This window comes from Scophthalmus maximus, chromosome 20 (genome assembly GCF_022379125.1).
Source record: "Scophthalmus maximus strain ysfricsl-2021 chromosome 20, ASM2237912v1, whole genome shotgun sequence".
NCBI lineage: Eukaryota > Metazoa > Chordata > Actinopteri > Pleuronectiformes > Scophthalmidae > Scophthalmus > Scophthalmus maximus.
In genome coordinates, this window is record NC_061534.1 from 9,110,191 (window position 1) to 9,135,852 (window position 25,662).

Here is a 25,662-nt window from a genome sequence, read left to right on the forward strand (position 1 = left end):
AGCTCCTTTTTCTCTCTCCCTCCTCCAATTCCCCAAACCATACAGTATGCCATGTCATTTGATATATGTTGTTAGATATGAACGAGATGGTTCACTTATTCGTCTCTTGTCACTCTGTATTATAGGTTCTCAATAAGAAGGCTGTCCCTATTGTTGAGGTAAGTGGGAAAACTACACAAAGAGTTGGATCCCACCGGGGTGCGGACTCATTTGCTTAGTGTACACTGCTGAGCCTGTGCAGATGTGACACGTACTTCAGCAGATCTGGCACAAAGCAGAACATACAGTAGACGATGGTGAAAAGAAACAAGGGGTAAGAAAGTTGTAAAACTTGGTAGACCAAAGAGGAGATGGATGTTTTGGAGAGGAAAACCTGACAGTATAAAAATTGTAGATAGAATGCTAGTTTGTGACATAACAGCGCTGTCATTCAAAAAAACTAACAGACTGATTGAACTGCTTGCAAAGTAAAATGCGGCATAAACATTTATTTTCCACTAAGATGTGGAAAATCTGAGGTTTGAAATCAAAAACAAAATGAACAGCCGCACGCCTTTATTGGTGTTCCTTTTTGTGCACTGCACAAAATGTGCCTGTCTGCATATCATGAAGGAATCACAGAAAATCAGACAGTTTTGAGGGGAACGAGAGCAACCTTGAAATCATCTGCAAAAGACGGATTTTTTTCACAACACACATTCGCCTCCCTCCCTTCTCACTCCGCTGTGCATTGGATTTGAAACCAGAGTAAAAGACAGCAGTGAAGGAGACAAGTCTGTCACTTGTCTCCTTCCTCCTCCAGGTCAATTGACGCGATAATTACAAGACGGAGGCGAAGGTTGAAAAGCGACAGTTGGGGGCACACGCGTGCCTGCGAGAGCATTTTTTTTTTAATACATAAAGGGAGATGAGTACTTGAATAAGTGCACATGCTTTGAAGAGCAATTCATTATGCTGCCAGCTGTATTTGTTTATTTGTAATGAGCAACTAACTTTTTCACGGGAAACTTGGCTCTCACCAGATTCTGCGCCCTATTTTTCCCTCACAATCATGGCTCTTAACACACTGACCCGGGGAGCCAAAATTTCACAAAAACACAATCAAATGACAGAAAAACTGAAATGTTTTTTGGTTTTCAATTTCCAGAGCCAGGGCTGTGCTGAAAAAACAGATTCATTTGTTTTTGTTGTGTGAACATTGTCATGTTTAGTGAAGTTCCATCAAACTGATAGAGAAAATAGGCTTCATCGTGTTAATCAACCATAGTCGTGTGTTTTGATCTACAATTTCTGGGGTTTGCATTTGGGTCAGCGCCATCTTGGTTTTCTGAAAACAAATGTAACCATATTTGGAAGAGCGGTGGGTGGGTCTGACTGAGACCTCGTCTGTTGCACGTCCACCTGCGACCTGCAAGCGTTGGACAGGGCAAGCGGTCAATCACAAGGTATCCACGCCCCAATGCATACGGTCCTTTTTCGTCTATGTTACTCTAAATGTGACCATAATCACAAAATGAACATCATTCTGTATTAAAGACGACGTGAAACTAGAGACTGAGACAATAAACTCCTGACGTTAGCTGACTTCAAGTCGGGGGTAAAGTCATGTTCTCATAGACTTCTATAGAAACTGACTTCTTTTTGCAACCGATGAGTCACCCTATGCTGATCTTTCTAGAAATTAACAGGCTTCATGCATGTCATTTCTGGACCCGGAGTCTACCTCCATTTTCATACACGGTCTATGTTCAGACCCCAAAGTGATGCTGCACACCATAGCAACGTAGCAATCCAACTTTTTTTGTAAGAAGACAAAAAAAAAATCATAGGATGGCAATAACCTTTCAAATGCATTCAGCTGAATTTGTCTTTAGCACAATAACATTGTGATGAAGACAAAGCATGCGCATCTTCTTCTTCTTTTTGGTTGACACCTGACAGGTAGTGTCATTCCTAGCTGTTTAATTGCTGTGAATTGCATTTGGTTGACTGACAGATACGTGCCCTGTGATGGGCCGACAGGTCTTCTGGAGTAGACACGTAAATGATAGGCATGGTGATGGGAGGTTGAGTCTTTGTGAATATTTTTTTTCCATGGCAACACTTAAGATTGAAATTCTCTCTTTAGCCATCCATGCCCGATAAATTCTAACATTTTTAATCGTTGGTGCAGTCTTTGAAATAAGTGTGTGGCGCTACTCTGCATTTCAAAGATAAGTGGTGTTTATCTTCTGCATAACACATCCGCAATGGTCCCTAAAATAACCCTCAGATATGAATATAAAGCTCAGGTAATGTTGTACATTAGAAGGTCCAGTGAGTATTAACATAAAAGTCTAGTACAAAGAACTGAAAGATAAATGTGGCAATAAATGCAGTGGAATTAAAGTTTCCCCCCCCCCCCAAGCTTTGTTCCGAACAACCAGACTTCTGAGTCTAGGATGTCAGTGAGTCATTCATTTGGCCCCCGGGGACAACATTCAAGCTTTCTCATCTCCTGCGTCCATTCTCTCTGTGTCCCTCTCTTTCTTTCTGGTGCTAGGGCTTTCTTCTTCCCTTGTTCAACAGCTGTGGAGCAGGGTTAGGGTCAAGGGAATCTCACACACACCCACACATGCACAAGCACACACACACACAAGGATGTGCTACTGTTAGGCTTGAATGCAGCTGAGGGTGTGGAGGCACAGGGCTGGATTTTCCCATGCCAATAGTAAACTGCGGGCCATATTTGAAACTGTGGGGAGACCTCCACTGCCCTCTGGATCCCTCCCCTGGCCCCTGGCCCAGGGGCTGTGTCTTGTCCCCTGCTGGGACACTCAATGGACCCTATGTGTGTGTGTGTGTGTGTGTGTGTGTGTGTGTGTGTGTGTGACTGTGTGTGCATTGTGCGTTAATGGCCAATCTCAGGAGGGGTTCCGTCATTCAGTCATCCGCCATTCAGCCACCAGCCTCAACATTGCGAGCCGCCAGCCCCTCGCCGAGGGCAAGTCATCTGTCTTTAAATGACAACAAACAGCAATCTTTCCCTCCGTGCTGAAAACCCTGCTTATTTCCCTAATGCTCCATTTTTCTTCAAGTCCCCAATTCATTTTCTGAAAGTCACTGTCTTGGTAAATATATCTTTTCGGCCTGTTTTTTCGCCCCCTCCTGTGTTTTGGGCTCACAGAATTACTGTTTGCCTTGCTCTGTCCCTCCCTCCTTCCGTCCTTGCAGAAATCTATCCAGTCCCAGGGTTTGTGTCCGACATCTCCTGCAGAGGGAGTTGAAAGCATTCCTCTGTCTCCCCTGTCATCATGGCTTATTTAATAACTATCCCAATAAAGTCAACAACAAGGCCCGCGATGCAACCCCCCTTTTCCATTGTGGGCCCCCAACCCTCGCCCTCAGGTCTGATGAATGGGGCCATCAGGCATGCCAGCTGCCCCGGAGGTGAGCAGGCTGCCCCCGTCGGGCAGCCAGGCCACCAAGCCAGGGGGAGGAAGTGGAGCAGAGCGGAGAGGGACAGGGCCGGGCCGGCATGCCAGAACTCACACTAGGCAAAGCTTGGACAGAAAGAGCTAGTGGAAATATGGCGAAACATAGGGAGGGCCGGTGAAGCAGAGGGGTACAGGATGCACACGCAAACAGGGGGCCAGCCTGGGCGCCAGCAACACAGTGGGCAGTATGGCTACACACACACAACATGTTTTCGCTCGCTGCTTACTCAGGACTTTCCATTTCTCCTGACAACATTTGTTCCATAATGTAGGTAGTTATTGCCTTGGTAACATGCGGAAAACCCAGAAAAACAAAATGGAAAAAAGTCAAACTGAGTACATTTGCATTTGTCAAATGTGTTTTGCATTAATTAGGGAAAACGTAGATCTTTTTTCATAATGATAACTCAGAAGCATACTGTACAAGAAAAGCTTATAAGCCTTTCATGTAGTATTGAAGTTACATAGTTTGTGCTTTATTTTTGCACAGACATGCAGACAAAGAGAGACAAAAGCGTTAAAGTGGCTAAGTAAAGGAGGCAGATTATGATGCCAAATTATGAATCGTTAATCATGCAAACACACATCGGGTATGTACTCATATGCGTTAATCTGCAAGGCCTCACTCGTGTATTAATAAAAGGTTATTAGAGCAGGCTACGCATGGTCATGCAGCATAAACACATATAAGTGACAATAGCTCCACAGCTGGCCATTTCATTCTAAACCAGAACTGTGCAGAAAACATAATGAGCGTTGATTATTGGCAGGCAAAAGTTGTTTCCGCACTACCTGCCATTATTCTTGACTTTACCCTCTCTAGCGGCATATGTGATCCCCTCCCATCCGCTTCTGCCAAATAGCGAGCCATGCCCTCTATTCATTACAAGGCAGTCTCCCCGGGCCACTCACACCGCTGCTGCCAGCCCTGGGCGAGTTGTGCAGACACACAGAGATGGTGAGTCGGTCAGAGCGACACATCTTGACAGTGTGAGAGAGGAGCAGAAGCTGAATGTCTCCCCATTGCACATGAATCTTGAAGTGAAACAGGAAGCCATCCAGGATGAGGGGGATGCTATTCAACCGAGATTGTGCATCAAGCTTGCATAAGACATATGGAGGATTCAAAGATAATGACATTCGCAAATGTTTTTCTTAAGCTACGCTTCTGCGGAGAGACTGGTTACATTTACTCAAGGATAGTTTGCCCGCTAGAGTCTTTACACCTCAACTACCTTTGATTTTCTGTTGAGTTCCCACTATATTCCCTAGCAGCCACTGGGATAGCTGCTTCCTTACCTGTTAAAACTTGTTTCATCTCCATCCAGCTCAATTTCTCTATTTACATTCCCATCCTTCATCATTGGGGAGATCCTTATTTTCTGTATCCGAGCAAACATTTTTATAAATGCAAACAGGCTCTCTGAAGGCAGCTTCAGAGGCGAGACCTGCCCCGTACCTGAGAGCGTAAGCAGCATGTCTCTCCCGGACCCGGCCCTCGGAGTAAGCACAGCTGTGTTGAATATTTCCCTCACTCTTCAGTTCATTTGGGGGTGATCCGAGCCCAGTTAGCCCCGAGGACATGGAGAGGTAAACAGACCTGACTATCAAAGCAAACCAACCCAGTCAGAAAGACTGGAATATGAGCCTCTGACCAGTGATGCTGTGGATGCAGGCACACGGGTAGGCAGCAGCTGGGATGAGCTCAAAGGCTGCATGACAGCAGCTGACTGGACCTGGTGCTCGCAGGCTGAGAAAACAAGATTCCCTAAATCATCAGTGGGCAGCAGAAGGATTGAATGTCCACTGTAGCCATTAACTGTAATCCCGGCACTCAAAGTGGGACATAAAATCACCCGGGGACTAATTGATTACACATTGTTAAATTTGACTGCATTTTATGACATTCTGGGAGCCTTCTCTGACAAACGTTTGTAGACATGTCCAAAAAAAAAAAAAAAAACTGCTCAAATTCACTATTGCACATATTGCAAAATCTCCCTAAAATATTACAAAACGAGTGGTGCCCTACTACACTCGCTATACAGCCTCTTAAAATATCCAAAATACAACCAGAATATATCTCTTTCTCCCGGTGTTCAAAATTGAGGTATTTCAACATGCACATCTACACAAGATCAAAGCAACTGGCAAGAGGGAGAGAAATGCAAGTGGAGTGAAGCATCATGGTTATTAGAAATCTTAGTTCTGTATCAGGAAGAAAATTGCCTCCTCTAAACTCCCTAGGTTCACAAGGTACAAGTCAGCCTCTGGCTCCAATCATCCTCAGGTATGTTTTGGGGTTGTTGGTTTTTTTTTTGACCACACAAGTCATTCACTGAGGAAAAAAAGAACTACCAATTTGATGGCCAAACGTCCACGTGGCAGGGAGACGGAGGACGCAGGCAGAAAGGCACCGAAGCGGCCGTACTGCAACTGCCCACATCCTTAGTTCAACCCATCACCTAAACACAGACTCGTGCTCCAGGGGGAAATGACTGGATGCATTTAGCTCTGCCCATCACAGAGCACTATTCATCTTCAGGAAATAGCACGCTATGTGAGATGTGTTTAAGTTGAGCGCGTCAGAGGAGACAGACGTAATGTACTAACCACCCGCCTCTTCGATAGTGGTCAGCGGTAAGAGAAGAAAAAAACTGGAGAGCGTTTCTCTCACCGTGAATTTGAATCTGGTGAATTGGTGTATAATTGAGAAGCACAAACCCCCTGGCATCATTGCACCTTCATATATTGTCATTAAAGCAGCAGGCCACGGCCCTGGGGAGAGATCTTCACCTCTGTCAAGATGTGTCAACCTCCATAAATGTCTCCCTGCCCGCAGCGCGCGCAGCACCAATTCTCTGCCCGTAGCACACAGCGTATTAGTGGCGAGCAAATGCTAATTAGAGCCAACAGGTCCGTCACTGCGTGTACCCAGAGCAAACAAAGATTGAGTTCAGAGAATTTATGTTCCACTCGCCCGACGCACATCTGGAAACATCATTTGTCGGCGCAAATCACAGTCAACTCTATCCACACATCTAGAGCAGAGCTACAGAAACACATGTTTGATATAAGCGCCTGCCTTTGTAAGCTGTCGAAAGGTACGGAGTTAAAAAGAAAGAATAAGTCACACGGAAACACTGAGTTCATGTATTTCTTTCACACACAGCTGGGCATGTTTTGCCGACTATGTCACCAACATTAGCAGTGATGTCAGTGATGGATGTCCCTTGGCAGGCCCGGGCTTCAGAACCTCCTTTCACAGGACTTGGGAGTGTTTAAGCATCCATCTGGAATGGACTTCATTTATAGACTGACACTTTAGGCACAGTCATTGTGACACAGAATACTTTTTAAGATATTCTGAGGCATAAAATCCCTTTGTGTCAAAGGAAGGACATGAGTCGTGGAGAAAAAAGAAGGAACCAAATTTGATGGGAACAAATGGGGAAAAAAAGATGTGAGTGGGCATTTAACAAAGCCACTGTCTTATGGGTCCCCCAGGCCCTGACCAATTCAAATCTTCTAAATATCCTCTCATTTCTCTAGTGTTTACAATGTAATTTCTGCGGACGACTTAATAAGATCCTTGAGCTTCATTCGCTCTGCTGGGAAAATCCAGAATGAATTTCTCTCACTGAATCGGATGCTCTCTCTGTCTCTCCTTTTTTTTTTTCCTCAATCCGTGCGACGACTCCCTCCTCTCCTTTTTACACTCTTTCACTCTTTCAAGCTAAAGTGCCACTCTTTTGTGAATGGGCACAGAAATAAAGCTACAAAAAGTAAACTGTGAAAACTGAGTGACAGAGAGAGAAGGACTGTTTAAGTGTGTGTGTTCTTGGGGAGTTCCACGGAGGTGGGTGAGGGCTGTGAAAGGCCACATTGTTGATGTCAAAGCCTGTCAGCATCAAAGGGCTGATTCAGGTTGAGAGGAAACTCTCTCTCTCTCTCTCGCTCGCTCTCGCTGCACACACACACACACACTCGCTGTTACACTTGGCTCCCCGAAGACCCCCGAAAAAACATCACGGTTTGCTGTTCCTCCTCACCGCTGAAGAACAATATTTGGAATTGATGTGAAAACTCAGAGTGAGGTCAAGGGGCATACAGTGGCATGATTCAGTTTGTGAGTCGAAAATAAAGTGAGGTATCCCTCACTCCCTCAATATCCACTTTTTACAAAAATACACCCTTCTCCCGTGGCTCGAACGTACCGTTCTTAAGTGACACGTTCGTTTTAATAGAGCTCCCCCTCAAATTCCCACTCGCGCCAAGCTCACCTCAACTGTGCGTGAGCGCAAATGACTGTGTTTGGGTATGTAAATGATATTGTTCACAAAATCCTTATGCATCCTTTTTTTCCATTCCGTTCAGACCGCGTCGTCGGGAAAACCGCAGGGCTTATGGGGAGCTGTAATTACACCCACCGAAGCGCGTTACACTGGCGACTTCTGTGTGCGAGTGTGTATGTTTGTAAGGGTGCGCGTGTGTGAAGGCGGTATTAGTGTATGAATTAGTAAAGTTAGACACCAGGAGCTGTGCCACCGTGTCAGGATGAGATTTAACGAGCTATAATAACGAGCTTTAATGAGCTTAATTAGGAATCCATGCAATCCCCATGGAAACGCCTCAACCCCACAGAACCCGGCTCCGGGTCTGAGGAACTTTCAATTGGATTACTGTGGCTAATGTCAGTGAGACGACAACAACAGTGAAAACAAACAGCGCTGGAGCAGAGCGGAGAGAGGAGGAGATGGTGGGATGAACGAGAAGGGGGGGGGGGGGATAGTCAGAGAAGGACCTTTGGCAGTGGGGGAATACCTGCTGAGGGATGATGGGAGGAGGAGGGAGGAGGGATAACCAGCAGAACCAGTAGGATTAGTGTCGCTCGGAGATTTGGCTTGTGCATGGTAAACCAATGAGGACAAGTTCCAACATCCACACTTTTTTCACTCCGGTGATAATTGTGCTTCCAAACCTAATTAACCCCTACATCTCCTCCTTACATCTTCCCCCAGCATATTTTGCCTTTCCTTACTTTGAGCCGATACATGCGAGTTCCACAAAAAACATTTTTGCAAACATTGTGAGAAAAGGTTCAAATGTTCATTGGAAAAATATGAAGAATCCATGCACAGGGGGAGATGGGAATTGATTTGTAGTGACAATGTCTTCATCTAGTTTAATTTGTAGGTGTGTGGACGCACATAGTGCATATCAGGGCAGCTTCGCAGCTAAAGGTTAAAAGAAGGAAACACAACTTGCTAGGAAAATCAACAGATGAGTTTTACAGGTGCCTTTTTTTTTTTGTAATGTAATCTCATTGCAGTCAGTTGATGGGAAATACAGATTCATTTTGCCAACTTTTGGACATTCACTGAGAACTGCTGCAGTATTTCAGGGCATACCTAATCTTTCAACCCCGTCCTCCGTCTGTCTCTCCGTGATCAGTTTGCCTTGCGGCCGCCACAGGGAGGTTCTGTAAAGTGCAGCTCGACAATGACGGAGTGACCTTTCTGATAAGCATGATAAAGCTGCCCATCCCGGCTCTTCCCTGTCCCTCCCCTGTTATGTGCACTACACACACACACACACACACACAAACACACACGCACAAACAAATGTGGGCGTGCACAGACACACATGCGCAGACGTATCTGATGACCTACACTCTGACAAGTCCTCCCCCCAAGGGATTTTTACACATGCACACACGCACACGCACACAAACTAGACTAAACTCTTCTCAGGCAAAGGATCATGGGGTGTCATCTGGCAGGTGGGGTATCACTGGACCCTGCGAGCTGGGAATATTGAGGGTGGGGGTGAGTGGTTATATAAAGGTCACAAAGGTCTCTCGGACAACACAGTGCATCAATGCATGCAGGGGGGGGGGGGGGTCATCTTTCACCATCTATCTGCCGGATTCTCCCATGCCTGTGGCAAGTCCCTCCGTTGTCTCACTATATATAGTTCCCTCGCTTCCCCTGGATTCTTTGCGATGTCCTGCTGCGCCGCAGAGAGTCTGGGGCTCATCATTATAAATCAGCCTGTTAGAAGGAATAAAATTTTAAAGAGCTTCTCCCAGGATTCAAACTGAAGTCTCCATTAGTGAGGCCACAGCAAATGGTTGCTTGCATGGCAACACACAGCAAATCAACACTACAACCCCCTTTAATCACCCTCTCGCTGCCTTTGTTCTCCTCTCCTGTCTTCCTACCCCCCTCTGGGCTGTCTGATAAAGTTCAGTAAAGTCTTTGAGGAGGATAAAAATGTCAAAGCTGTGTTTACTATCCACGTGATGAAAATGTATTGTTCATTACATCTACATCTCCTGATTACATCTACATCTTCACCACTTATCTGCTGCATGATGGGAGAGTACGTCACAGAGATATATTTTCCCAACCTTGCCCACGTCGGCAAAGGTCAAGGGAGATGGGTGGGCAGCAGAGAGGGAGAGTGACAGCTCATCGCATCACGCTGTGGCCTCTGGCAAGGGGGCGAGGCTGCCGACACTGCCACAGATAGAAGGCAGCGGGGATGTGGGAAAGAAAGGGAAACAGGGCCACACAGCAGGAGTGCCCAGAAAGGCAGTGATTAGAAGGCAAGGAGGCAGATACAGAGAAGTACAACAACAGAGCTTTAAAAACACTGAAGATGCAGTTGCAATGTACCAGTTTCAGAGCGCACACGCTCGCAGACACACAGACAGACACAGGCTTGTGACATTATTTCATGTCAGCCTTTAGGGAGAGCTGAACTCCTCGCCTCATCATCCCCCTTCTCGATCGCTCTGTTCCCGGCCTGCTGCACGCCTCCGGGGCCAGCGAAGGCAGCGATTAACGACAACAGGGAGAGTGTGTATAAGTGTGTAAGTGTGTGTAAGGCCTGATCGTTAGAGCGGCCAACTTGTGTAATACAATTACAGAGGCTGCAGAGAAACTGCTAATGTGCACGCAGGCAGCTCTGTCAGATGGATCAGGTATTGAGTTTTCTATGCTTAATTCACTTTCCTGCACACACATGGGTGCATTAGTTAGATTAGAGTGGCGGGAGGGGACGGGTGGGGTGTGGGGGGGGGGGGGTATTGGTCTACCGCCGAGCCAAGCAGATTTGTTTAGTGGTGGTTGTCAATTACAACCCTGACCCTTGCGCTAAATGGCTGAAAAGAGAAAAGCAGACAAAGGCCAGACGAAATTGGTAAAGACATGGCCATTTGCTGCAGAAGATAACAAGTGGCATGTTGTGGAGTAAACAATGGTCAAAACACGGTGCGGGATGCCACACCAATAAAACAGAGTGCCTGGGGCCTGAAAAGGCAACGTGACCATCAGTAAGATTAGTGAGGCAATGTTAGCACTTGAATGCTGCAGTAATGGAACGGTACAAGGCCCGTGGTAGATGGGTACTTAAAAATATGAAATGGTAAACAAATTATTCCATTTGTCCTTTTTTAAAAGTCGTGTGCACTTTGAGAGACTGATTGTGGATGCAATCACTCATAACTGCTTACTCCTCATCCTCTGTATGGATTGCTGTTTTTTGAAAGACTGCGGATCAAACACAAATCCGTACAACACATTGTGATTATTCTACACATAAAAACATATCCCTCCATGTGTCCTCGTGTCTATGGGGAGATGTTTTTCACTAAAGCCGGAGCCACTCGTCTCAAGGGAATAGGACTCGGGACGACACAATCATAATGGTTGTTAGAGAAGCCTTATAACTCTCTTCCAGAGATTGATGAATAAATTAAATCACGCAGCAGCTCCTTTTCTCCAGTAGCTAAATGAGCAGCAGGGGGGTGGTGTGGGGGGCTGCAGTTTCCACAGTAAACACCTCCCTCCCATGTAAACACATATAATCACAACAAGATGGCCAGTGTAGCTCCGCTCGTAATTGTATCACTAAATTGAGATGAGTGAGTTTTAGGAGGGGGGAGAACATTATTGCCGTTTGCAGCGGATTGAATTAAAATGTCTGCTTCAGTCCCAAGAGACCACCCCGATACAAAGGACAGAGATGTCTGCGTCTGACTGAGGCCACACAGTAACAAATAATCTTGTAAGCATTTACAAAAAAAACTCCTTGTAGCCTCTGACAGGATTTTTTTCCTTTCTTCCATCTGACACCCAGCTTCTTCTAACAGTGAGAGAAGGGCGCCAGAGTGGGGGGAGAAATGAAGAGTAAAGTTGGATGTGACAGTCTGTGCCAAGGAAACATTTAACCGCTGATGGATGTTAGACAGCTACATCCCCTCATTGTGACACATCCATCAGTGTTGATCACTTTTGTCCTCCCACTTGTCCGGTCCTTGGTACACACACGCCTGTGTGTGTGTGTGTGTGTGTGTGTGTGTGTGTGTGTGTGTGTGTGTGTGTGTGTGTGTGTGTGTGTGTGTGTGTGTGTGTGTGTGTGTGTGTGTGTGTGTGTGTGTGTGTGTGTGTGTCTGTGTGTGTGTGTGTGTGTGTTTGTGTGTGCGTGTCAGAATGGCTTTGACCAATGCATTTGACTCCACGACCGCTGACTTCAGACGGGACAGCATGTCAAAGGAGTGGCCCGCTGACGCTCCGTGGATTTGACATGGCCCGTTGAAATTCCTTTGACAGTACACTGCATTCTGTCAAGTTCTCACTAAAACAAACCGCGGCAACAGAAATCAAATGGAAGCTACAGTGTAAATATTACAACTTGGGTTGCTCATGGCCTCACCCTCCAATTCAGTCGTTGTGGAAACAACTGCCAACAAGAAAAATGGCAGGCAAAACCAAAACCAGGTTGTGCTGGTATCTGGTGTTTCACAGGAGTGCAACACAATAAGGGTCTGATTACACCGGCAAATATCCGAGGGGGGGAAAAAACTGCGGAGGAATGGAAATGCGCATTTCAGTCGGTAACGCTCAAAGCCCCCCGATCCTCGCAACACATTGGCGTGTTCAACATTGCTGTATTTGTTTACCAGATTTGTTGCCTCTTTTCCACGAACAAAAAAGCCACACAAAGCTACCCAGAATAGCTGTGGGTTAATGTGCCTCACATGTGGATGCTCTCAGCGTGTTCATCCTGCAACGCAGCTTAGGAGTGGCTGTACTATCCCCGTCTCATTTCATCCCTTGTCTCAGCCTCCCCTTCTCCGCTGCTCGCCTTTTAGCCGGTATCAGGGCCTTTGTTGGCGAGCTCTTGTGCTGGAGCAGGCTGCTAAATAAAACATTTGGCATGGTTAAACAGCGATGACACAAAAAAAAAAAAAGGCAAGCTAGGAAGTCTTTGCAGACTTGTAAAAAACTGAAATACCATGATTTAGTAACGCGCCGCTTTCTACTAAACGCTTGGAGTCAGGAATGTGTGCAGACGGATTTAAACAAGCAGCTACTGAAGGAAACTCATCAGGAGGTATGATTTACCAGTGTACTGCGCCTTCCTTTACACAGCGGAGGTTCACCCCGCGAGTTGGCCTCACCCACCGCATCTCTCCAGCGCAACCCCCTCGGCTTTTACCTGACGGATCGGTTTGCCTCACGTCAGCCTAAAAAAACCATGGGAACCCCTGTGCATGGTGTGTCACCGCTGAATTATCGGTTTCCGCTGCACATGGTCCGGCATATCTGCAGCAGGCCATTATGGTGTATCAGTTTACAGTTAGCGCGCTGACTGCAGTGCAGCTGGCGTACTGTATGGGGTCATAGTTTACGGAGGTCTGGAATTAGAGAAACAAGCCTGTCATCTCACTCGGCCTGGTCATTTTTTCCAAACTGAGATCTCATTTCTCCATCAACTTGACTTGGGGGAGAACAGCTCTGCAAAATCTTCCACCTTGTTAAAGAGCAATACTTAAAAAAAAAATGTGCATGCAAAAATACTAATCCTTCATCCTCGTCCATATTGATACTGGCAAGTCCGAAAAACATGAATTAACTGGCTTGAAAACATGTTTGGAAATGTAGAAATTGATTCTTCCTGTTGCGATAGCACCGAGGGCATGTTCTAATCTGCAGGCAGCCCAGTACGGTCTGATATTGGCATACATGTCGCACTAAGCGTCTGTACCAATATTGTGGGTTCCATGCCTGGACAGATTGGAAGCCCGGGGAGGTTAAACAGCAAACAAGAGTTGTGTTTACTTTCCGAATTCGGAGCTAGAATGCTCCTCTGTATACAAAATAGGGCCAATTCAGACATTTGACCTGGTTTAGGGTGGGAAAAAAAGACATTTTGCTTGCTCTCTCTCTCTCTCTCTCTCTCTCTCTCTCTCTCTCTCTCTCTCTCTCTCTCTCTCTCTCTCTCTCTCTCTCTCTCTCTCTCTCTCTCTCTCTCTCTCTCTCTCTCTCTCTCTCTCTCTCTCTCTCTCTCTCTCTCTCTCTCTCTCTCTCTCTCTCTCTCTCTGCATTTCAGAGCAATCATCACAACAACATCCATTATTCACCTTCTGCCTACTGTTTGGTTAACTCTTTGAAAGGGGCAAATGCACAGCTGGAAGCTCTCGTCAACTGCCACTCCCTTACACAACCTGGGGGATTTGCATTTATTGTTCTGCGGATATTTCCTAACGCATTCAGGCAAGAACAGTCTCAGCCGATGAAGACGCGCGCGTGCGTTGTGATACAGAAATATTGAGAATCAGAGGGCAGCTGTACTTGACTTTCTCCCTCCCCCCCATCCTTTTGCGTTAGAACATCATGTAGGACAAGCGAGGACTGACGCTCTGAGCTCATTAATAATTCTGACATTTACAGCCGTGAACTTTCAGAGCTGCACAGGCTGCTTTCTGCCATTATCAACCTCATCGCCACAGTGTTCATTAAATGACGAATGCATACAAATCAAAGAGAACACAGCAACTGGAAACCTCTCATTTTTGCAGATTTTAGAGCAGAAGAAGGGGAAAAAGAAGGAGGAGGAGGAGGTCAGCAGACAAATTGCAGCAGCTTCGACAGTGAGCTTCACATGTTAGGAGTCATAAAGTAACTCTTCACTGTGGGGCTCCTGTCTGGGCCCCATTTAAATTAGACCCATTGAGTTTGCCCCAGTTAAACACTTTCTGCCAGTACTTAGGTCCCCAGGGACTGATCGTGGAGATATGGCACACACACACATACGCAGGCTCACAATCACACCCTGTACAAACATAGGAAAGTGCTGACACCCAATAGCAATCTCAAGTTGCAAACTATTACCGGACTCGCAGTAACAAAGCCCAAAATGACGAAAAGAGGTCACGCGGTCGGGCGTTTGGGTTGTTGGAGGTAGCGACGGCGGTGGGGTTGGGTGCTTAACATCGGACTGTGGAAACATGATGTTTTCCACAACGCTGGTCATGGATTCCACAGTGTTTGCTGAGACTTGTTGAGAGTAATTACACCAAAGAATTACAAAAACACCCATTCATTACATGACTGCAACAGTCAGCATGATTCCAATAGCGTAGGGTTTTTTTTTTTCCCCAAACATCCCCGACTCTTAGCACACATTTTTGATTCTTCTATGCTCTTGTCAACAGGAGAACATGGAGGGTTGGTGGTGGGGGGATTAATCATACAACAGTGCATACCAATTGTGACGCTTTAATTTAGCACCTCATTTAACTCAGTAAAAACAACAACTTCACAGGCTGGCATTCTGACACACATTTAATTCTGCCCTCTGGTAATGGCCTGCTCTGTTTAAAAGTCTGTCTGGCAGCTCGGTAGATAACAGATGGAAGAAAAATGAAGGGAATTATGAGAAAGATTGATTTCCCGGGGATGAATGGTCTGGTATTCACATCGATTTATCTGAAAGAGACTTTCTCAGACTCTGTTATTGTTGAAGAAACACACACGAACACACACACACACACACACACTCTGCCACCATACATAGACAATATGCACGCACAACAGACACAAAATTATGGTCATACAGAAAGCAAAGAAAACAGAAGCGCGCTGAATTATGTGAGACAGAATGAAAATATTAGATGAGGTGATGAGAGGAGAAAGAGAGTTCACTGTTAAGGACAGAGCAATGACTTTCCCTTTCAAAAACAATAAAACTTCTGGATGAATCTACTTCTGGAAATGATTAATTTCCTACAAAAAATAAACACAAATGTGGTGTAACTGAACAAACCCGCCTTTTCTCATGCCCTCTCCCTACTGTCTTGTAAAGAAAATGTGTTCCTTTAGAAGAACAAGAAGAAGCATTGTCCTTTCAGGCGTCCAAAGCCCATCTTTGAGGAACCGTAATGTAAACCAGAGGCCATAACTTCTCTTGTGGCATCTCAAAGCAGACACAGGAATGGAGCAAAAAAAAAAAAAAAAGAGAGAATGAACCAAGGGGGGAGCGGGCGGATGAAGTCCCTCATTTGAGCCCCATAAAGTACAAGGAGGAACAAACATTTATCTGTGGCAAGCCTTTCAACTAAATGCTTTAAGAGCACAGAAATAACAGAAAGCAAGATGCTGATAAAGTGGAGACAGGAAATGGGGAGCGTGGGTCTCCTGCTCTCATGTTTCAGCCAGGACCTGTGGTCCCATACACCCCCCCCCCCTCTCCCTCTGTTCTGCTGACATACATAGACCACAACCCTCCCCAACCAGACATTAGTGCAGCGTCTGGAAACCACCACCCCGTCTCCACGATGCAGAGATGTGACACATTCAACGGCGAAATGGAGCCAACGGTTCGGTCTGCAGGTATATGAAGTGTGTGGACGTATCCAGGCGAGGGCTTAGCAAAACAGACGGCAGCTTGGAAAATGACTTATTACAGATGAATATTGTTCCTATTCTTCAGGAGGGTATTCATAGATTTGCTTTAGTCCCATTCCACCAGTGAAGCTGCGGCTCTGAGCACAAGACAGGGCAAAGCCAGGATTAAGGGTTTAGCTTTGTCAATCAGAGTCAGAACAGAGGGGAAGGCAGCAGCTGTATTTTTCATTCTGGACAGCGTGCTTGATTTCCATGGAGGCATGAAAATTCAGGTGATTGCCAAGGCCTCCACGCTGCGCGTGTGACTCAGGTGTTGTGAGTCACCACGGATATCATCTCGCTCATTACCGCCTCAGTGGTATGTTGGCCTTTCTCATCAGACCTGAACATATAGCCTGGCTTTAACATCAAAGGTGCCCCGGTGGCGACGGAGCAGGGGATTGAAAAAGAACCCGTGAAATGACGATATTCTTCGTCCTCAAGACTGTTTGCTGAACCCTCACAACTCAGTCGTTGGATGATCCAATCATCGTTTGACGCCACAGAGGTCCTCATTTAAAGGAACTGCTTGTTGTTGTTGTTGTTGTTGTTTTTGATTCTAACCAATCAATTTTGGATGCTGTTTTCATGCCTCTGTGTGTAGTTTAAGGGTATTATGCATGTAGTATGCATGTGAGATCGACTCAGTTTCACTCAATAAGTGGATGGCTATGGAATCGCCTTTGTTTCCTGCACCTTTACAATAAAGCTGTTCACATACATGAATTCCAGAAAATGTTTTCATATGCTGTTCAAATATGAAGAACGCAGCAGGAGATTGTCAGAGTCAGTCGCGCTCACTCGGACATTCTCCGGAAATCTTATCAGGACACTGGCAGGAAAAGTCCCGGGGAAATGTCTGGAGCAACATTTGCCAACAATTTCTGTTCTCACAAACTGCCCCCTCCGGAATAGTTCGGGAAAATATCTGGACTTCTGTGCATGTCTGAAAGCAGCTTCACATGCAAATGCCAATGCCAATACTGTTCTGAAGTGTGTTTACAACAACTGGTTGTTGGCACAAAACAGGAAGTGGTTCAAATGTTTGATGTGCAGTAATTTAAGTTCTTTGCAAATAGCGCACTTGGAAACATTTTATACAGTAAATTGTAAATTATAAGGTGTAGTTAAGGGCCAGCACATCCATTTCGCAGGAATTTATAGGATGGTTTTCCTCAACTTCTGACGAGTGCTACTTCTTGTCCCACTGAAACCCGACAGCCGAGTTAAACCTCGGATCATCTCACACCTTCGGACTGCAGGCAGGGCATGCTTGGCCTAAATTTGCAGGGCACACAGTCGAAGCTTCTCTCAACTCGCTGTGCCATATTAAGGTCTTACCTAGCAATGTGGTAGTTACCGAGGCTGTTCCATGCTCCACGCTGCGTGGGCCGGGGAACCAGGAATGCGGGGATCACCGTTAAAGGACATTGGGGAAATAACAGCATTCCCACTGACTCTGCCTTTTACTGCTCATCAGCACTTTTATAGCTTTTTATAGTTTCTGTGTGCATACATAAGAGTACCAGCATCGCAGCAGCATCTCAAATCCCCCCCCCCCCCCCCCCCCCCCAACTCTGTCTATTTTGCACCCTAATCCTCTTTACTAGGTGGAATGGCATGTATGGCAACAGTACAGGACATTCATTTTTTTGCTGTGTCCACAGATGGTTACGTCAGCGAAAAAATGGGGGCAAAAAAATACTGACGTTTATCACATAATTACACGACAAACATGGAGAAGAGCTGATACGAAATATGGACAAAATTAATAATATTATAAAAAATAATAATAATTCTCCCTCCACTATCTTTTAGTTAGTCTTCTTTACCTGAGTTTGTAATGACATGTCCTTGACTGATTTCATGTTGGGGACACAAAAATGCAGGAAAACATTAGTGGTTAAGCACCAGGGGGGAAGCCATGACGCCAAATTAAAGGGCAGGAGTGGAGTATGTACTTACACTCACTCATGATGTGCTCTGTCAGCCCTGCTGCCTATAATGGCATGAGAAGGGCCACTTAACTCGTAATCACTTCTCTCTCTCTCTCTCCCCTTGGCTCCGTCCTCCTCTCCAGTGACCCCCACTCCACCCCACCCAAATTTTGTGACTGTCAGCTCTGATCTCTAATCATAAATGAACTGTAGATCAAGAGCAGGGACACTGGTCCACACCCCCTTCCCCCCCTTGGCTGGGATCCTGTAATCACAGGGCTCTTGGGCGAGTAAGGGGCCAACAAGCCTCTGAATGACAAATGACTGCACCTCTAATGCATCTCAACTTTGAAGAGCCACTTTCTGGCAGGGGGCATATTGCCAGGTAGGAAACCAGGTCACCACCACTATCATCACCTTTACAGTCATTATGCCCCATCTCATCCAGCCGTGCACTTGTAAGTGGGACTTTTTTCGTGCAATCATTTTCATCTGCTGCCTACAGCCTAAAAAGCGAAATTAGCAAAAAGCTGATACAGTAATTTAAGCCCTGCGCTGCACTGTGACTTACCCTGCTCTCACAAAAAAGTCAAAGTAAGTGAGTGTACACACACACTATCTGGGTGGTGCATAAACGTTGTGCGTGTAGACACACAGGTCCGCCATTCTGGCACAGGCCTGCCTGTCAAATGTTGCTACTGGTGCCGGGACTCTGCTAATGGACTGCTAATAGAAGTGAATGTTGCACTGCGAAGCTCCCCTGTAGTTGAGTGTGTCACACAGGGTGATTAATGACACACTCTCCTTCCCTCCCCTGTCCATCCCTGTCCTCACTCTATATCTTTCTTTCACCCTCTCTCTCTCTCTCTCTCTCACCACTAACCTGTCGGTCCCATTTGCTTCTTTTGTGTCCTTGCGGTCGCCCTATTCTCACTCTCACCATTACACCACCTTTCCCTGTGTTTCTTTTATCTTTCCCCTCTCTGGAAGGAAGGGAGAGCGTGGCACACACGATCGGGAGTCGTTATTATGCTCCCCCAGGGGTCAAGTTTACTTGCAAAACTCACCACTCAAAAACTGCTGCAATACGAGAGCAACAAAAATACAAATCACAAGGAAACCACCGGCAAAAACTTTTTAGGCTTACATTACTGGAATCGTCATCCTGCCACTCGGCTGGCCGGAGAGCATAAACAAACACGGCGGAGAAAAACTAAAATTGCTCCGGTGAACAGCAGCAGCGGGACACCGAAACATCAGGAGCACCGTTGACAGCAAGATTATATCTCCTGCATTGTTGCTGCGAATGTGGGAGTTTTTACAACCTGCGGAGGAGTTGACACCGTGTTGTTGTATACACACAAATTAAACATGATGCATTCTGGGGGACAGTTAGACTAAATATTTTTTTTAAATCTGACTGATTTGCGACTAAACGCTTTAAATGATCCACAGATATAACTCTGGTCCAACAGAGTTGCATCCTGACAGTGAGAGGAGGACTGAAACCGTAACATGCAGACAGACTTAGATGGATATATAAAAAAAAAGAATTTTCATGTAGTTGCACAAGAGGAAATTTGTACTAATGACTTCAGCATATTTAAAATGCTGGCTTCAGTGACGGTAACCTTATTTGCTTCCAACGATAACCTCACGCACCAAAAGACTGCAGAACTGTTCCCCATCCTCAAAATAGCACGGGGCATATATTTTAGCTTTTAATAACAATATGACATCAAGCGGAGCGGGGACGCAAACTCAGCAGCCACTTTTCACAGCAATTATCACTCACTACCACGTCTGCGGCTCGGATAGCAACCAGCATGCACCTCCGATCCCGCTCAGCACAGTCTCACCGAACTGTACACACTGTTTGCTTTTGCCCTCTTCCTTCACCTGCACACGGGGGAGTGTGTTACTGAATCTTAATTTCCTTCAATTACGTACAATTGCTGGACTCTTAAGTGTGTGTTGTATTGCCAGCTCACAGGCACTGGCCAAAGGCTATCATAGGGAGGTAAAGTACGGCTCCTCACACACAATGTGCTCATTGTGCACATATAGGCCCACGTTTATAGAGTGGCCGCAATGGCTATAAAATTAGTGGCCCCCAAGGAGCCAGTTGTCAGGCCACATGGAAGCCTGTTGGAATAATAATGATAGAAATAACATTCGCGTTTACCTGCACTCTTAAAACAGCGCTGGGATCAGTGTGAGGGAGAGCGTTGCACGCACACAACGTCTTACTGTGCGTACCGAGTCACGACCGTTCAGATACCCTCAGAGGACACATCATCACAGAGCGGAGAGACAGGAACATGGGGAGAGAGTACGGGAGAAAAGAGCGAGAAATAAGAGCAGCATTGTGGAAACGCTGAACTTAATCCGAGGGAAGGCCAGCACCCATGGGGCTGAACTTTATGAATGAAGTCCGCTGCCTGACACAATGATAAACTACAAGAACGTCAGTGTTAACATATGTCACAGGTCGGCCACACAAATTTTTAAAAAGTATCAACAGATATCAACAAGAGCAAACCACTTCCTTTTCCTCTCTTCATCCATCCTCTTTCTCTCTAACATACAAAAACCTCGTGAATTAAATTTTCCTCAATAAAAAAAAGTTACGAGCCTCAATTTGCTGGAGGTTTAGAAATCCTCCCAAACTCCATTTCCCCTGGAAGCTGATTCATGTCAGGTCAGTCCGTGTCATGGATAACCACTCCTTACATTTCAGATCCACCCATTAAAACTAAAAACAACTTCTTCTTTTTTTTTTTACACTCTTCTTTTTCTCCCCACAGGAGGAAAATGTGTTGCAAACGTCTCTCGCCGTTCGTTCCAACATATTACCTCCCTTTTAAAGAGGAAGTAGTCCCATCCCAAGATGACGTCCTACCGGTCAACTTTTGAAAAACAACAGGCGCATAGAGGCGGACGAGGCGCACACACAACTTAACGGCTCTGCCTCTGCGCTGGAAATACCAGAAGTACATCTGTTCTTGCACCAAGGGTTTCCAATCAAGCTCCTGCCACTGAGCCCTCAGCTGCCTTTCTGGCAGCCCCCAGCTTATATCTGTCTCAACCTGTCTCCTTTGTCAAGAGTTCAGCAGGTTAATGAGCACTCTCACTTTCCCAGTGCTCACTTTCGGCGTGCGAGTCCTCTTTTCAGCGGCAAAGTCAAAAAGGTAAAGAATATAGCCGCAGCGGCGAGATGAAACGTGCGTGTGCGTGTATGGAAAATGTGTTCAAATGACCGGCAACACTTAATATGCAGCAAGGCGATGGCGTTATGAGGGGAGCGCCTGGGTTAAAGCGCGTCACTTTAATCACCAGTAGTGTTACACTGAAGAAGTGGCTCTCCAGCGATTTTGGAAATGCGTAGAGCTCGTCAGTGCCCCAAAAATAGCGGGGCCCATTAATTAGTCTCAAACAATGTTCTCCCGGTGTATCGACCACCTTAATGGACAGAGAAGGACCTTGTTCGTATTCCCATCCAGTCAATGACACTGGGCTCTCTGGGGTTTTTCGGAATGGGTATTATGTCATCTCACCCTTTCCCTTCAGAAACTGGACCTGTGCTGTTTTTTTCTCCCCCCCACTCTTCCTCTCCCTCTTTCGCTCATTAACTATGTAGGAGTGAGATGAAGGTCTGGGGCGGCTAGATAAGGTTGCTCACGGACCCTCTTCCCCGTCTAGGTTATGTGCTCGGACCGCCAATTTAAGGTCGCGTTTGCTCTGGCATGAAGCAGCAAAGCCTTAACCTTCCAAAAAAAACACAACATATTAGGCCACTGAAAAATCCACCTTAGGTGTTTCGAAGTCTGTCGTCTGCAGATGTCCGTCCGTCCGTCCGTCCCCCCCCCCCACACACACACACAATAATCTGCTAATTTCCCCCTCATCTCAGCTTGTTATTCAGCCACAGTTCATTCCCGAAAAGTGCAGAGAGACCACCTACGTTAGCTCCACAAGCATACACACACTTTGGCATCTGACACACATGCACAAACACATACAGGGAACATCCACCCTCGCACAGATGGGCTCCTCCTAGCTCCCTTTGTTTGACAGACAATCCCACTCAGGAGAGGGCAGATTAAGTAAATGGCTTCAGGTGCCGTGGCATTATCTCGGCGCTTTTCCATCACTGACGGCAACTGTATGGTTTCGCACAAGGAAAAAATATCTTTCAACGGACGACTCGGCTCTGAGGGGAAAGAGGCTGAAAGCACACTGAGGGGTTTAGAATGTGCTCGCTGATTGACAGACTCAAACTCATTTAAATGAAAAGTGGTCTGTTGAAAAATGAAAATGGCTAATTCCTACATTTCACCACTCCATATTTCAAACGTACACGCTTTTTCCGTCCTGATAAAAACCTCCCCTCCGAGCAAAGGTCAGGACCATAACATGTCACAGAGCGTCACTTGAATTCGATCTCATAAGAGGACGCCCTTATTTCCAAACAATGCACATTTTCAGGGGTATACCAATCATAAGCAAGTCCTTTCAAGACGGACCAATAATGAATCATTTTGTGAGTTATTGTTTGAGAGCCCAGTGGACGGCAAAGAAGCAAGTGAATGAATGACAATTCACCTTCTTGTCTTAAAGGTTGCCTTAAAAAGAGGGAAGTCCTGGTGGAGCTGAATTTAAAAACTGGACAAGAATATGAACATAAATGAAATTTGGTCAATTATAATTGAGTCAATCGATTATCTTCATGTTATAGTTTACATCTGATGGTCTTTTTTTCCCCTCACGATGTTAATGCAAATCAGTATTGAAGGATTTGGGGAGATATAAAGCAGCAGTTTGGAGCATGGCAGCACTTCTTTGATTTCTTTTCTTGGAAAAAGAAATTGGATAAGTGAGCAAAATTGAATTTCGTGACCGAAACTGTTGCCACCTCTTTCAAATATGATCAGTAATCAGCAAAGTTGGCACAGGTGGATCAATTCGGATAAACTCTCACTAGTGCATTTTCATCTGACCTCAATATTGTCAAAGACGCGTTCAGTGCCACTTCCATAGCTTGTCATATATTTATATCATCACAACTGTGTGGGCGTTATGAGCCTGCTGCAGGCCTGCTGGTTTTGATGAGAGCCACGGGCTGGATTTATCTTTTTAATCTTCATTGAGGCCCGTGGCCAAAAGGTTGGTCTCTGTCACGCCCGTGATTAAACCCGAGCTCAGGTGGTTCTGTTTTACGCGCCTGCTGCTGGAGCTCACGGGAGTTCCCTCAACTTTTTTTTCTGTTTGGTTGTCGACAGCGAGGGCCAAGTTTCACGGGGGGGGGTCAACAAATGTTGCGTTTTTGGTTGTTTTTTTTTTTACCTTGCGCCACTCCGATATCCACCAGGAGAAAAAGCAGGAGCCAGGACACGGTCCGCATCTCAGGAGAGGACCTCGGCACTCTGCCTCCCTGTCCGTGGGTCCGCGCGCCGCACCTCATGACGGGGAGTCAAACTGCGCGCGAGGCGAGTCCCGAGTCGCCGAGGAACCTGCGCTCAACACACACGCGCGCGCGCTCGTCGTGCGCAACCGCGAGCGCAAAAACCAGCTGTGCGGAAAATATATCCAGCGATGTGTTCTTGTTCTTGTTCTTGTTCTTGTTGTTTGTCTTCTTTTGCAAACATGCGAACTGTGACAGTTTATGGCTCGAGAGGCGGCTGCATCGCCCTCCGCGGAGGAAGATGTGGCATCAAAATCGGTCTCCGTCTGCTCTTCCCTGGGAAGGTCCACTTGGTTTGTCTAGAAGTGTGGATCGATGTCTTGGTGGCAAATTCATGCTCCGGTCGGTCCCACGCCACAAAAAAAAAATCAAAGTCCTCCGGTGAGTCTCTCTCTCTCTCTCTCTCTCTGTCTGCCTGTCGCACCTTTCACGCGTGCAGGCGAGTGTGTGTGTGTGTGTGTGTGTGTGTGCGTGCGCCGCGCCTCGCGCTCCACTGACGGGACTGGAGCAGGGGGAAGGAGCCGTCTCTGCGGGCTACCTTTCTCCTCCAGCCAATCCAAGTGCTCCGGCAAGTGGCGGCGCTGCATCAAAACCTGGCCCGGATAGCGGCGAGGAATGGATGGCGTGTGTGTGTGTGTGTGTGTGTGTGTGTGTGTGTGTAACCTCCATGATTGATGGAAGAAGCCATGGGATCAGTGTGCCATGACAATCACTGGAGACAGTGATGCTCTTTGAGGAACCTAAATGAACCTGTGGAAGGGAAAACAGCAAACAACAAAACGCCCAAACACATATTCGACTTGGTCTCCCTATGCTGCAGTCATCAATATTAAACAGAAATAAAGTTTAAAAAATTATTTAAAAAAAAAAAGATTGAGTAAGATGTATTAATTGCACAGCTCAGTCTTTGCCAGTGGTGGAAGAAGTACTGGGATCATTTTTTAACCCCACCACCACAATGTAGAAAATGCTCCACTGCAAGTCTTAAGTAGCAATAATAATAGTAGCAACTCTGCAGTAAAGTGTGATTGATACATTATTAGATCGTTAATAACGTAGATAAAAACGGCATTTTAGTGTTATATCAGGTTATACGAGAGGTCATCAGATGACTGAGAGAGGAAAAGAGCGGGGAAAGCAATTGTTCTGGTGCCAACACAAATCTTTACTTCTTTTTTTTTTAACTTTCTAATTTTCCTTCTTCTTCTTCTGTCAGACCCATTTGGATAAACCCACCTGTTTCATCACGTTCAGAGAGGATACAGTTATGTCTCTTTGGTGAAGTCGGCAAGACAAAGGGAGCAGTATAACTGTTGGTATCAGTGTCGGAAACTGGGAATACAAATATTGTACTGAACAGAACGTGCTCTATACCCCACCCCTGTGTGTGTGGTTGTGTGTGTGTGTGTGTGTGTGTGTGTGTGTGTGTGTGTGTGTGTGTGTGTGTGTGTGGCTAACAGGTGCTTCCGTGCTCTGGTCACTGTGTATTTTGAGGACATAAATCGTCATTAATTCAGTGCAGTGCAACAGGAAGGCATACATTATGGGACTGGGCCCTGCACTCGCCCTCGTTTCGGCCCACTCTAATTGCTATTTAGAAGTGGCGTGTCACAAAAGCCTGATCAATAACGAGTTCAGCCTACCAGCCATATGATCAAATGCAAAAACAGAGAGCCACACACACGTACGATTTTTGCTTTGCGAGGGGAAATTTGTTTCAGTGATTCTGATAAAAAGGCTGATAAGGAATTACATATGCACGACAGATGTCTAGGCAATGCCCCCGACACTACATGATTAATGTGAAATATGAGCTTGACACTATCTCTGCACCAAAATGAAACATGATAACTTAAAATATGAATCTAATTTAGGAAGCACGGCATTCTTCCTCAGCTCCATCACCGTACATTTTCTTTTTTTTTTATATATATGTACGTTGGTGATGTCCATAGGCAGCTGTCATCTTGCTGGCATTTCAATTACAGGTAGGATGTGCAGGAAATTGCTTTTATTCTTGACTCAAACTCTTCCTGGATGAGAAAGAA

The 25,662-nt window shown here is 46.0% G+C and overlaps 1 protein-coding gene across 4 annotated transcripts in view; it reads right to left on the reverse strand.

Annotated features, from left to right (window-relative positions):
* The window catches only part of unc5cb (unc-5 netrin receptor Cb), a 106,732-nt gene extending 82,658 nt beyond the window's left edge, over positions 1 to 24,074 (reverse strand). For 2 of the 4 annotated variants that reach the window (XM_035607765.2, XM_035607764.2), the window contains exon 1: positions 23,497 to 24,073. In XM_035607765.2, the coding sequence (XP_035463658.1) occupies positions 23,497 to 23,614 (118 nt within the window). In that variant the 5' untranslated portion in view covers positions 23,615 to 24,073. Of the gene's footprint in view, positions 1 to 23,496 lie in introns of all 4 variants that reach the window. The other 2 variants (XM_035607763.2, XM_035607766.2) reach the window with 2 other exon arrangements.
* Between the last annotated feature and the right edge of the window lie 1,588 nt (positions 24,075 to 25,662).